Source organism: Dipodomys spectabilis, unplaced genomic scaffold (genome assembly GCF_019054845.1).
Source record: "Dipodomys spectabilis isolate Male_0828 unplaced genomic scaffold, ASM1905484v1 ptg000125l, whole genome shotgun sequence".
Taxonomy (NCBI): Eukaryota; Metazoa; Chordata; class Mammalia; order Rodentia; family Heteromyidae; genus Dipodomys; species Dipodomys spectabilis.
Genome location: NW_024870802.1, coordinates 15245366 through 15260100, shown reverse-complemented (window position 1 = coordinate 15260100; position 14735 = coordinate 15245366). Strand labels below are relative to the sequence as shown.

Sequence of the window (14735 nt, the reverse complement as noted above, 5' to 3'; positions counted from 1 at the left end):
TGCCAGTCTCACAACCAGCAGGCACTCAAATAGCGACCCATCGGCAGGATGCTAGGAAAGCAACCGAGCCTCGCCAGCCAATTGGAATTAAAGGGCGGGGCTGACCCAGGTTTGGCTTCTGGAACATGCGCAGTCTCCACGGAAGGTGACAGGATTAAAATGCTGAGGCCGCGATTGCGCAGGAGCAGCTTCTGATTGGCCACTGTGTGCGCGCGAGGGGCAGTGCTTACTCGCAGCCAAGTAAACAGGGTTGGATAGGGGCGGGGCCACGCGTGTGCCGGGCCCGGGTTGGCCAGGCGGGAGGAGGGGAGGAACACGGATTGGTTGTGGCCGCCAGCTCGGCTGTGTGGAACGCGCCGGGACCCAGAGCCGGCGGCCTGAGGGATGGACGAGAAGAGCCCACTAGTGTCCCCCGAGCGGGCCCAACCCCCGGAGTACACCTGCCCATCGGGTTCGGGCACTTACTTTCCGCAGGTGCCGGGGGGCGCGGTCCGCGTGGCGGTGGCGGCCGGCTCGGGTCCCTCTCCACCGAGCTCGCCGGGCCACGATCGGGAGCGGCAGCCGCTGCTAGACCGGGCCCGGGGTGCAGCGGCCCAGGGTCAGACCCACACGGTGGCGGCGCAGGCCCAAGCCCTGGCCGCCCAGGCCGCGGTGGCGGCGCACACCGCGCAGGCCCACCGCGAGAGGAATGAGTTCCCGGACGACCCCGAGTTCGAGGTGGTGGTGCAGCAGGCCGAGCTGGCCATCGAGCGCGGCATCTTCCCGGAGCGCATCTACCAGGGCTCCAGCGGAAGCTATTTCGTCAAGGACCTGCAGGGGGTGAGAGCGGGGGCGGGCACCGCGGGGCGGGGGCAGGCGGGGGTCGGGAGCTGTTTGGGGTTGGTGGGGACCGGGGGAGGAGGAGGAGGGACAGGCTGCGAGGGAGAGGAACTTCCCTCTGCCAGCCCCAAGCGGGATGTTGGGATGTCTCCGAGGACTTGGAAACTCGGAGGAACGGAGAAATAAATCTGAACCTTGTTTAGTGGCGAAGGCGTGAGCGGAAAAAGAAAAGGGGAAATTGGCCAGATACAAGCCCGGGGCCGGGCAGTGTGGTGTGGTAATCTGGCTCCGGACCGGGAGGCGCGGGGTAGATGCTGCTTTTTAGTAGATTCAGCTTCATCCCACCATCGGCCTCCAGATGTGAGGCTTTGGGCCTGTTTTCTTTTTAGACTGGAGTAGTTTGTAGCTCTTTTGCTGGATTCAGTTCCAGCCTGAGTGGTGGGGCTGTCTTCTTGCCACAGCTGGAGCTCTCTTGTTCACAGTCATGGGTGATAGCGTGGGTGGATTCCCCAGTTTCATCTGGCCTGGTTAGCGCTCTGGGAAAAGGTTCAAATCATTCTCTGTGGTTCCTCCTTTTACGAGATGGAGTTTTTAAAAACACAGGACTATCAGCTATCTTTTACTTTCTCTTGCAGGACTGCCCGTACTTTACTTTGCAGTTAGAGCAGCATTTTGCTGACCTTTATTTTGTCCTCTGTGTGTAAAGGGAGGTGGAGATGGGATGGGATAGGGCATAAGATGACCAGGGAAGCTGAGAAGTGACCCTTTATCCTTTTAAAATTGCAGAGGAATTTAAGGCATTTGTTTCCGATCAAACCAGAGATATCATTGGAAGAATAGAGGGTCAAAATCATTAAGTTGGGGCCGGGAATGTGGATTAGGGGTAGAGTGCTTGCCTAGCATGCATGAAGCCCTGGGTTCCATTCCTCAGTACCACATAAACAGGAAAAACCAGAAGTGGCCAGGTGGCTCAAGTGGTAGAGCAGTAGCTAGCCTTGAGCAAAAGAAGCTCAGGGACAGTGCCCAGGTCCTGAGTTCAAGCCCCAGAACTGGCCAAAATCAATCAATCAATTAATCAATCAATCAAGTCTTCTCTTGAAATCTCCAGAGGTACCAGAAATGGTTCTTTGGGCAAATGTGTTATTGTTATACAGATTAAAATAATAACTGCCAGAGTGCCCTTAAAACCTCCCTTCACTTCTGTTTGAATGCTGTAGGTGGTCAGTGTCCTGTTTTGCCAGAGGAATCATGAATGGGCAGGATTGACTATGACTTGTAACACTTGGTCAAGTTCACTGAATAATGCATTTTTCATCCAGAGTTGTCCCTGAGCTATCAAGAACCTGAGAGCGATTCTACTGTTAGCTCTGTTCACATAAACTGGGGAAAACTTTAAGGGGAATCATTCTTTCTAAGATCTTTGAGTAAGGGAGCTTGGAAGCTCCAATGGGAGCTTCATTTCTAGAAGTGAAGAAAGGTGAATGTCCTGAGGGCTGAATGTCAACAAAAGCAGAAGATGTGGCTCAGGGCCTCAGGTTTAATTTCTAGCAAAATACACACACACACACACACACACACACACACACACACGATGCTTTCATCTTTTTTGAAAACAAAATTTAAGACAGGAGTTTGGGTTTTTGTATGGGTGTCAGTTAATGTGTTTGCTGATGAAAGAATGGGCTTAAAATTACCTTTGTTAGGTACAGGAGGAGGAAAACTTTTTTCTTTCTTTCATGACACTATTACAACTCTCTAGGAAGTATGTCAGGTCAGCTGAGACGTGATCTGGTACTCTGGAAGTAATAGGATCTCTAAACTTTCCCTCCCTGGCAGGTAAAGTACTGTCTCTTTTGTACATGCACAGAGGACAGACCACAGTTATGTTTTTAGTGATGGTCAAGATCAGAGCTCCAAAATTTCCTCGCCACTATTCTTGTTAGAGGGAAAAATCAATATACCAGATGCTCTGGAAAAACTAATTTGAGTGTCTTGCTCCCACTGAGGAAAATGTGCTTGAGACTAATCCACAGACTCCCTGTAGTTGATATTGTCACTTTTGACTCTGTTCTAAATGTATGTATTTTTTTTAGCATCTTACATTTTTATTGTTATTATAAAAGTGATGTACAAAGGGGCTACAGTTACATAAGTTAGGTAAAGAGTACGAGTACACAACTGGTAGAGTGCTAGCCTTGAGCTGAAGAGCTGAGGGATAGCATCCAGGCCCAGAGTTCAGGCCCCAAGACTGGACCCCCTCCCCCCCCAAAAAAAAAGGACATTTCTTTTTTCTTCCTTTTTTTTTTTTTGTCATAGGGCTTGAACTCTGGGTGCTGCTCCTGAGCTTTTCTGATCAAGGCTAGTTCTGTACCACTTTGAGCCACAGCTCCACTTCCCCTTTTCTTTTTTCTTATTTTTTCGTCGGTCCTGAGGCTTGAACTATCCCTTAGCTTTTCAGCTCAAGGCGAGCGCTCTACCCATTGGGCCACAGCGCCACTTCTGGTTTTCTACTGGTTTATTGGAGATAAGAGTCTCACGGACTTTCCCTGCCCGGGCTGGCTTTGAACTGAGATCCTCAGATCTCAGCCTCTTGAGTAGCTAGGATTATAGGCGTGAGCCACAGGCGCTCAGCATCACTTCCCCTTTTCTAGGGGTGAATTGGAGATAAGAATCTCTTGACTACCTGCCACTGGGAGCTCCTGCCGGTAGCCCAAGCAGGAAAGTCCGTGAGACTCTTATCTCCAATAAACCACTCACAAAACCGGAAGTGGTTCTATGGCTAAAGTGGTAGAGCGCCCCTGGAGCTGAATAGCTGAGGGATGGCACCTAGGCCCAGAGTTCAAGCCCCATGACCAACCAAAAAGAAAAAAAAGAGATCTCATGACTTCCCTGCTGAGGCTGACTTCACACTAAGATCCTCAGATCTCAGCCTTTTAAGTAGCTAGGATTACAGGTGTGAACCACAGCACCCAGCTAAGAGTACATTTCTTTTTGAACAATGTCACCTCTTCCTTTGCACTCTCCCAGTTTTTCCCTTCCATCTCCACTCACAGGTTGTATGGTTCCTTTTCAACATGGTGTCTAGTGAGTACTAATGCTGCCTTAGTTTGCCCTTTGTCCCTCCATTACTGTGCCTCCCCTTACCCTCCCAAAGATAGATAAATGACAAAAAAAGAAAGAAAACAAAAACAACAATGAAGAAAAAACCTCTTGTTTCCATTTCCTGGAGTTCATTTCAATAATAATTATTATTTTCTCTTGGTCATGGGCTTGACCTTAGGACCTGAGTGCTATACCTGAGCTTTATTACTCAAGGCTATTACTCTACACTTTAAGCCACAGTGCCAATTCTGGTTTTCTGGTGGTTAGTTGGTGATAAGAGTGTCTCAGACTTTCCTGGCTTGGCTGGCTTTGACCAGTGGTTCTCAGATCTCTGCTTCCTGAGTAGCTAGGATCACAGGCCTAAGCCACTGATGCCAGGCGATAAATATTTTTTTATATGATTAGAGGCACATAGGCATTGTATCTTTGTGTCCCTCCCTTAAGATTATACTCCTTAGGGGCTGGGAACGTGGTTCAGTGGTAGAGCGCTTGCCTTGCATGCCTGAGACCCTGGGTTCGATTCCTCAGCACCACATAAGCAAAAAGAAAAAAGCTGGAAGTGGTGCTGTGGCTCAAGTGATAGAGCGTTAGCCTTGAGCTGAAGAGCTGAGAGACAGTGCCCAGGCCCAGAGTTCAGGCCCCATGACCAGAACTCCCCCAAAAAAAATCCTCCTTGGGCTGGGAAGGTGGCTCAGTGTGCTTGCCTTGCATGCATGAGGCCCTGGGTTTGATTCCTCAGCACCACATAAGCAAAAAGAAAAAAGCTGGAAGTGGCACTGTGGCTCAAGTGGTAGAGCGCTAGCCTTGATCTGAAGAGCTGAGGGACTGCACTCAGGCCCAGAGTTCAGGCCCCACAACCGGACCCCCCCCCCCAAAAAAAAAAAAAAAAAGAATGTCCTCCTTCGGTCTCACTATGTGTGAATGCCCTAGAGTCTTGTATAATTTATCATGCCCCAGTATATTTTAGATCTAGCTTCCACATATGAGAGGAAACATGCACTGTCTTTCTGAGCTTGGCTTACATCATTTAACATGAGGTCCAACCATTTCCCTGCAAATGAAATAACATTATTCTTTCTAATGGCTGTGTAAAATTCCACTATGTATAGGTACCATATTTTTTTGGACTCACTCATCCATTGTAGGGCATCTGGGCTGTTTCCATAACTTGGCTATTGTGAATAGTGCAGCAATGAACAAATATATTTATTTAAATACTTATACATTTGCCATATACCAGGTCCAATTTAAGTGTTTTACAACTACTAACTCAACCCTCATCACTACCCTCCAGAGAGGACACTTATATTTTTCCCACAGGTAACAAAAGTGAGGCACATAGTATACCTCATTTTCCCATAGTCTCAGAGCTAGGAAATAGGAGAGCCAAGCATATAGGCTTTGGTAGTCATGATCCTAACCACACTGCTCTGCGGCCTCAAAGTTAGTTATCTGAACTGCTCGTTTCTCTTTTCAGGTACTATTTTGGTTAGTGTGTAAATTTGTCTATGTATGACAGACATTGTTAAATAACAATGACTTGAGGAAAGGTTCATTTATCTCTCATGTTAAAGGAAGTCTGTCGGCTGATATGGCATTTCAGGTCATCTGGGATTCAGCCATGCTTAATAAGTGGTTTCTACTTTATCCTCCAAGATGGCTGCTCAGGCTGCAGATGTCATCTCATCCAGTTGGAAGACAGAAAGGAAGAGACTGTGTCTCTACTCTTCAGGAGCCTTCCCAGAAGTTGCACCAGATATTTCTATCTACTGTCCATTGTTAGAATGCAGCTCCAATAGTGCCTGGGGACTATAGTCTTTTTGCTTATGTGGTGCTGAGGAATCGAACCCAGGGCCTCGAGCATGCAAGGCAAGCGCTCTACCACTGAGCCACCTTCCCAACCCGGGACTATAGTCTTTATCTTGCCTAGCTAACAATCAAGGGTGTTGGGTTTTGTGAAGAAAGGGGAACAGACTGGGGGAACCAGTAGTTTCTTTGATAGCTAATTTGAAACCTAGTCCAAAAGATGTCCTGGTTCCATTTCCCAATTTAGATGTTTTTTGACACAGGATGAGCAAGCTAGGACCTGGAATAGTAAGATGGAAAATGCTAGGTTAGAAGTTATAGTGGAGCGTTTCACATTACCCTCCTCACTTACATGCTTCCATTTCAAGTCTCATGTTCACACAGGTGCATTATGTGTGTGTGTGTGTGTGTGTGTGTGTGTGTGCATACACACACGTGCTGATACTTGGGCTTAAACTCAGGACCTTATGTTCTCATTCAGCTTTCTTGCTCATGGATGATGCCTTTACCATGCTCATGGATGATGCCTTTACCACTTGAGCCGTGCCATCCATTCAGTTGTGTTTTTTGAGCATCTTCTCTCTCATGTGGACAGTGATACCATATGTTCATATTGCCAAAGTCATACGACAGTATGTGACTTTACTAGTTTATGAGGATTAAGTAGGGTGAGAATGTGGCTTAGTGGTAAAGTACTTGCCTAGTATGCATGAAGTCCTAGGTTTGATTCCTCAGTACCACCACATAAACAGAAAAAGCCAGAAGTGGCATTGTGGCTCGAGTGGTAGAATGTTAGCCTTGAGCAAAAGAAGCTCAGGGACAGGGCCCAGGCCCTGAGTTCAAGCCCAGGACTGGCAGGGAAAAAAAAGGATTAAGTGAGAAACTCCACATAAATGCACCTGTACATTGCAACCCTCTGCACGCTCCTTAACCTGCCACAGGCCAGTAATGAAGACCAGACCGTGGCATTGAGGATTGGGGTACCATGGGACCTGTATGTAGCCTTCTGCCAGCTTCAGATCCCAAGGTTCCACTCACCAAGGTTTTCTATTGGTTTCGTATAGGGAAGTATGTGCAGAAAGTAAGGTATAAACATCAACATATGACAATATTTTGTATACAAATGGTAGATGACTTCCTTATGCTGGGTGTGAGAGCTAAACAGTGAACAATTTTCAATTTGCATAAACCTTAGTCTACCCCAAGGCTACCAGGCAGTCCTGGGTAGAATTAGCCATCCCCAGGATAGAAATCTGAATTCCTGTTAAGCCAGGACTGATTGACCTTTCCAGGAAACTCTCAGTCCTCTGATAGTAAGTTGGGAGAAGGCCTTCCAAACTCCCAAGCCTTTCAGGTCTCATAGCTTGGCTTTTCGGGCTCTCACACCTGCATAGTTCCTGGTACTTGGCAGGATCTGTCCATTTTTTGTTTAGTTTTTTATTGTTTTGGGCTCTTTAGGTATACATGACATTGCATAAAGCAAAAATAGTATTTATTTATTTATTTATTTATTTTTATGTTTGCCAGTCCTGGGGCTTAAACTCAGGGCCTGGGCACTGCCCCTAAGCTGCTTCTTCTTTTTTTTTGTCAGTCGTGGGGCCTGTGTCCCTCAGCTCTTCAGCTCAAGGCGAGTGCTCTACCTATTGAGACACAGTGCCACTTCTGGTTTTCTGATGGTTTATTGGAGAGATAAGAGTTTCACGGACTTTCCTGCCCAGGCTGGCTTTGAACTGCGATCCTCAGATCTCAACCACCTGAGTAGCTGCAGATCTCAACCACCTGAGTAGCTAGTATTACAGGTGTGAGCCACCGGTGCCCTGCCCTGAGCTGCTTTTGCTCTAGGCTAGCTCTCTACCACTTGAGCCACAGCGCTACTTCTGTCTTTTTCTGTTTATGTGGTACTGAGGAACCAAACCTAGGGCTTCATGCATTCTAGGCAAGCACTCTACCACTAAGCCACATTCCCAGCCCCCAAATAGTATAGTTTTGAGAGGATGCTTTTATGATTATTGTCAATAGCAATTCATTAGCTAATGCTAATTGGTACTTACATAAAAATGCCAGTGACCCTATCTGTAAACATGTTGCCCCTAAGTGTCAGATTATGATTTTCAAACATTTGAATATACTTTTTTTTTTTTTTTGGTCAGTCATGGGGTTTGAACTCTGGGCCTGGGCGCTGTCCCTGTGTTCAAGCACTCTACTGCTTGAGCCACAGCTCCCCTTCCGTTTTTCTATTGGTTTATTGGAGATAGAGTCTCACGGAGTTCCCTGCCCGGGCTGGCTTTGAACTGTGATCCTCAGATTTCAGCCTCCTGAGTAGCTAGGATTACAGGCGTGAACCACCGGTGCCCAGCTAACAGTTTGTCATGAAAATGATGTCTTTATCATCTTTGAAAGATTCCCACATTGAATGTACTTCTTCCAGCCACAAGTTCCCTTCAAGAAATTGTTACATCCTTCACTTGGTTTAGAGGAATACTGATAGACATAATAAGGTCAAGGAATAAAAATATTGTACTAAAATGTCGAAACAGTTATGTTTATAAATCCTATACAAATGTAGGTCTTAAGATTTTAAGACTGGCCAGGCGCCAGTGGCTCATGCCTGTAATCCTAGTTACTCAGGAGGCTGAGATCTGAGGATTGAGGTTCAAAGCCAGCCCAGGCAGGAAAGTACATGAGACTTTTTTTTTTTCAGTGTGTTTACCTTTACATACATCAGGTATCAAATACATTTCCTTTGGTATAGTGTCATCTGTTCCTTCATTCTCTCCCATTCCCTCTTTCTCCTTTCCACCTGTGAGTTGCATAGTTTACTTTTAGCAATGACCAGTACAGCAGTATGCTTCATTACTGCACTTTTCCTCCATTTTTCCTCTGATTCTGTGTCCTCCCCCGACTCTCCTGCAGATGTGCACATGTATACACCATGTATAAGGTAAAGAATACAGTCATCAAAAAAAAAGGAAAAAGGGGCTGGGAATGTGGCTCAGTGGTAGAGCGCTTGCCTTGCATGCATGAGGCCCTGGGTTCAATTTCTCAGCACCACATAAGTAAAAAGAAAAAAGCTAGAAGTGGCACTGTGGCTCAAGTGGTAGAGTGCTAGCCTTGAGCTGAAGAGCTGAGGGACAGCACCCAGGCCCAGAGTTCAGACCCCACGACCGGACCCAAAAAAGAAAAGAAAAAAAAAAAGAAAAAGAGACAACAATCCTTTATTTCAATACCTTTTGAGTCTGTTTCAGTATGGAATTATTTTATTTGCATATTTGCTTGGGTGTTGCACCTTTGTGATTCTCTCCTAAGAATATCTTCTTCTGGGTATGTGGATATCTAGAATTCTGTGTAATTTGTTTTAAGTCTAACATCAGCATATCAGGAGAGCATGCAGTTTGTCTCTCTGATCTTGCCAAACCACAAGTTCTTTTTTTTTTTTTTTTTTGCAAGTCCTAGGGCTTGGACTCAGGATCTAGGCACTGTCCCTGAGCTTCTTTTGCTCAGGGCTACCACTCTACTACTTGAGCACAGTGCCACTTTTGGCTTTTTTTGTTTTTGTGGTACTGAGGAATCAAAGCCAGGGCTTCATGCATGCTAGGCAAGCACTCCACATTCCCAGCCTAAGCCACAAGTTTTAATGGATTAAGCAGGTTGAGTCTGTTGCACTGGGATGGGAAATTAAATATGGACTAAACCCCTCTCTCTATGTTCTGTTTTGGACTCCCATCTTCTTTCAGGGTTTTATATTTGGAGTATCCTATTTTTTGCTTTTGAAAAAGCTGACAGGTAATTAAATCTTCTCTGCCTAAATAGCTAAGTTAAGGACCACTGTTTTCCTTCAGCCTCTAATACAGTTCTTACAGAATGGACCAGGGTCCCCAGGAGTTTCTTTTGGGGGTTCACAGGTAAGTTTTTTTCATAATAATTGTAAGATTTTATTTGCTTCTCTCACTTTCATTTCTTGTGAGTGGATAGTGGAGTTGTCCAGAGATCACATGATGTGTAATCGAAACGGATTGAATACTGAGGAAGTTGTGAGAGTACAGGTGTCTTCTATTAAGTGAGACATTACAGAGATTTGCAAACAGTAAACCAATGCCAGTCTTTCTACTAAAGGCTTTTGAAAATTATTTTTCATAAGAATGTGTAATTTATGTTAATATGTAGGAGGAGGTTTATTTTTATTAAGTGAATTAATTCATTTTAACATTTCAGATTTAATTTAAAATAACAATTTTTATCTATCTAAAGCTTTTGAGGATTCTTAATAATTTTTAAGAATTGAAGGGAATCTGTGGCCAGGCGCAGGTGGCTCATGCCTGTAAATCTAGCTACTCAGGAAGCTGAGATCAGAGGATCATGGTTCAAAGCCAGCCCAAGCAGGAAATTCCATGAGACTCTTATCTCCAATAAACCACCAGAAAACCGGAAGTGGTGCTGTGGCTCAAGTGGTAAAGCGCTCGCCTTGAGCTGAAGAGCTTAGGGACAGCGCCCAGGCCCAGAGTTCAAGCCTCATGACCAACCCAAAAAACAAAAAAAGAATATGTGTGTGTGTGTGTGTGTGTGTGTAGTTTAAACTCGGGCCCTGTGTGTGTGTGTGTGTGTGTGTGTGTAGTTTAAACTCGGGCCCTTTGCTTGCTAGGCAAGTTCTATCATTTGAGCTACACCCCAGCCATACCTTTTTTTTTTTTTTTTTTTTTTTTTTTTTTTGGGTCCAGTCGTGGGGCCTGAACTCTGGGCCTGGGCGCTGTCCCTCAGCTCTTCAGCTCAAGGCTAGCGCTCTACCACTTGAGCCACAGCGCCACTTCCGGCTTTTTTCTTTTTGCTTATGTGGTGCTGAGGAATCGAACCCAGGGCCTCATGCATGCAAGGCGAGCGCTTTACCACTGAGCCACCTTCCCAGCCCACCCCAGCCATACCTTAACCCTCCCATCTTGGTCCTCTTACTGCTGTCTTCTATATAGCTTGGATTTCAGGAGTAGACCACTACACCTGGCTTATTGATTGAGTGGGGTTTTCTGAATCTGCTGGAGCTGGCTTTGAACCTCAAATTCCTGATGTCTGCTTCCAAGTAGTTGGAATTATAGTCATGAACTACTCTGTCTGGCCAAAATTTAAGGGGATCTTGAGAATCATCTGCTTTCCTTTTAGACTTTAAAAAAGACTTATTAGGGGCTGGGAAGGTGGCTCAGTGGTAGAGTGCTTGCCTTGCATGCATGAGGCCTGGGTTCTATTCCTCAGCACCACATAAGCATAAAAAGCCAGAGGTGGTGCTGTGGCTCAAGTGGTAGAGCGCAAGCCTTGACCTGAAGAGCGAAAGCCTTGACCTGAAGAGCTTAGTCAGTGCCTAGGCCCAGAGTTCAAGCCCCATGACTGACCAAAAAAAAAAAAAGACTTATTGTAGGTGTATTATACTGTGCAATCATGAATGATGTGCCTGAATTGCCTTTTTTTTTTTTTTTTTGTCCCATCAGGGCCTGGGCACTGTCCCTGAGCATTTTTGGTCAAGGCTACTCCTCCACCACTTCAAACCACAGCTCCACTTCTGTTTTTCTGGTGGTTAATTGGAGATGAGTCTCACAGACTTTCCTACCAGGGCTAGCTTTGAACTGCAGTCCTGAGTAGCTAGGATTATAGGTGTGAGCCGCCAGTGTCAGGCTTCCTTTCTTCCCCCATCTTTCCCCTCCCCTCTCCCTTCCTCCCTCCATCTTGGGACTTGGGACTTGATCTCATCACCTCAGCCTCCCAGGTAAGTGGGGCTTCTGGTATGGGACACTGTTCAGCTTAAGGGTCTTTTTTTTTTTTTCATCCTAGGGAATGCCTCCCTTGTCCCCCGCTGGTTAGCTATAGGAAACTCTTAGGTTCCAGGTTCCAGTAATTGATTGTGGGTCCTAGATATCAGCCACTGTTTTTACTTTCTAGTGCAGTTCTGTTTCTCTAAATGCATGGACTGCTACTACCTGAGCAATTTTACTTTATCCCTTTTGTCAAGGAGAGATTAATAAATGGGTGTTAAGGAAAGTTGTTTTTAAAATGTTGGCACAAGCCGGGCGCTGGTGGCTCACGCCTGTAATCCTAGCTACTCAGGAGGCTGAGATCTGAGGATCGCAGTTCAAAGCCAGCCCGGGCAGGAGAGACCGTGAGACTCCTATCTCCAATAAACCACCAGAAAACCGGAAGTGGCCCTGTAGCTCAAGTGGTAGAGTGCTCGCCTTGAGCTGAAGAGCTGAGGGACAGCGCCCAGGCCCAGAGTTCAAGCCCCACGGCCGACCAAAAAATAAAATAAAATAAAATGTTGGCACAAAATGAAGCTTTCTCCTAGAAGTACTAAAGAAATTGACAGTTTATTAACAAAGAGAGGATGGTGAGGAAAAAAATGTGGCATTTTCTTTCACAACTGAATACTGGTGGGTGTTTTAGAATTTGTTCTCTGTGAATGAGGAGAATATCCTTGGTGATTGAGTAACAGTCGATTATGTGAAATGACCATAATTAGGCCAGAGGCTGTTGTTACTGGTTTTGTTTTCATTTTTTGGCAGTACTGGGATTTGAACTCAAATGTGCTTTCTAGGTAGGCGCCATACCTATTGAGCCATGCCTCCAGACCCTTTATCCATTCATTATTTTCAAGGTAGAGTTCTACTTTTTACTCCTTGGCTAGCCTGGGCTTCAATTCCCTCTACTTAAGTTGTCCTGTGTTGCTAGGGATGACAGGCACATACCAGTGTGCCCAGCCATTTTGCTTTCTCTGTTACTGGGAGGATATGTGTGCCACTGTAACTAGCCGTTAGTTGAAAAAGAGGCTCTCAAACTTCTCTTTCGTTTGTGTTGGCCTCAGATTTTTCTCTCTCCATGTTTACCTCCCAAGTAGCTAAGATTTACAGGCTTGAGCCACCTTGCCCAGTTTAGAGACTGTTATATGTCTAGGAAGCCCCACTGCATAGTTATACAAACTAGGTCCTGAGCAAATGTTAACCAAACTGAATTGAACTGAGGCCTGCTTGAAAGGTATGTGTGACTCCATTCCTCTGAAATTCCTTCTGTTTCCCTACACCATTTTCTCATTTACCTAACCCCACCAGTATTCTTTAGTGAAACCCCTGTGTGACTGATAAACTCATAATTTCTAGTGCCTTTAATAGTCAATAAGGGCCTGGGGGCATATTCAAGTGGTAAAAATTCAATTGCTTGCCTAGCAAACATAAGGCCTTTAGTTCAAACTGAATGCCACTAAAAAAGAAAGAAAAAAGAAAAAAGAGTCAATGAAATGCTTTCCTTGTGGTAGAAAGAAATTGAGAGTATGAAAGAAAGAGATTAGTCTATAAGTGATGCTTGGTTACAGTCTCAGTCCTCATTTTCTTCTTTCTTTGAGTGGATTTAAGCTCTAGCCCTGGTATTTTTTTCCAGTCCCAACAGTTAGATGAAATGCCGTTGTCTCCCATGCACTGGGAAACCAGCCTGCTGAGCTCTACATTATGCCTCAAGCTCTGGGACATGCTTCAGATTGCCTGTGTTGTCACTGTCCTGGCTGGAAAGTTGGGAGTAGACTCAGCAGTCATGCTCATACTTGAGTCTGTTGCCGCTGCTGATTGATGTTTAGAGGCAGAATTCCAGGCAAGCCAGACAGAGATGACTGCATACTGATGCTTCTTGCCAACCACTTTGAATATGAAATGACTTCTGAAGACTTATGAATATATGCATTTTATTTTTGCCAGTAAATAAGTAAGTTTGTCTTTAAGAAAAAAAAATGATTCTTTTTGGATTGAAGAAGAGAGTTTGAATTTTTGCAAGAGTTTTTGAAGGAACTAGCCCCAAGACTCATCAACTGTTATGAGATGGGACCTTGTCTCCCATGGTGACAGATGGGTGTATGTTCTCTTCTGTGATCTGCCACTCAGGAAGTGATAGTCACAGGAAAATGTCGAGTTGGCAGTGGAGGGAGGAGTAGAGACTCATGTGGTATGGAGATGAATCACTTGTTTAGCATATTTTCTTCCTTTGATATACCATTGTGGTAACTGGAGAGAATGAAATAAATGTAAAACAACCCCGAAGGGCCATGGCCTGTGGATGAGAGCATTCAGGAGGGAGGACTACTGTTTATAGGCATCTCATATTTCAAAGGACCCTTGACGATTTTTGTTGTCAATCTTGAGAAGAATGTTTTATTGTTGATGGTGTCTCATGTCCCCTTTACTTTCAGAATTCCTTAAAGTAACTCCATTCAAACCAGGTAGCAGATTATTTTTTCCTCTGCTGTGATTTCTCTCTTTGATTGCTTTTCTAGTTTGTCTTTCCTGAACTTTTTATTTCAAGACTTATAAACACACAAGAGAGAGATAATAGGGTCAATAGGGCTGATTTAGAAACTTCACCCACCGATGAAGGAGTTTCTTAACTTCATTCCATAGTACTAATGTTCTTTCAGTTGCCTTTTGAAATATTTACGTAATTCATACAAAGTAATACTGTATATGTACACACTTTAGAAGCTGGAATTAGATGGTGTTAAATTTTTATCACACTGTACAAAAAAGGGTGCTGTAGGATAAATGGGGCAGTGATACACATAAAAAAAGATAACATTATAAATCATGGTAAGTTAATTCCTCATTTCCGAGCCTTCAATGTATTCAGTATAACTTGCTCAGGAGGGAAGGAAACAGTACTATATTGACATAAGATTGTTCCCTGTGACTTAAGATGTGCCATCAAGTTGGCTTATGGATCTTGCCTAGACACGTGCAAATCCATTTATTTTGTTGGTTTGAAGCACAAAGTTAGAGGTAGGTACTTATATAGGGAAGAGAGGAGAAGAGGAGGAACACAGCAAAGAAGAATGAGGAGACTTAGCATCTTCTTTGGTCATATCTTTTCCTAGCAGTGGGTCTCTTAGAAGTACAAATGAACTGGTGTCTTACAAACTAGAAAATAGTCATTATCTGACTGTAAACAGGAATTGTCTGCTTGTGCCCTCTCATTTCCTTTAAGATTTCTGCTGACTTGGT

The 14735-nt window shown here is 44.8% G+C and overlaps 1 protein-coding gene across 1 annotated transcript in view; it reads left to right on the top strand.

Annotated features, from left to right (window-relative positions):
- The first annotated feature begins 317 nt into the window (after positions 1-317).
- The window catches only part of Pi4k2a (phosphatidylinositol 4-kinase type 2 alpha), a 36435-nt gene continuing 22017 nt past the window's right edge, over positions 318-14735 (top strand). The window contains exon 1 of the mRNA XM_042689295.1: positions 318-819. Coding sequence (XP_042545229.1) covers positions 385-819 — 435 coding nt within the window. The 5' untranslated portion in view covers positions 318-384. The remainder of the gene's footprint in view (positions 820-14735) is intronic.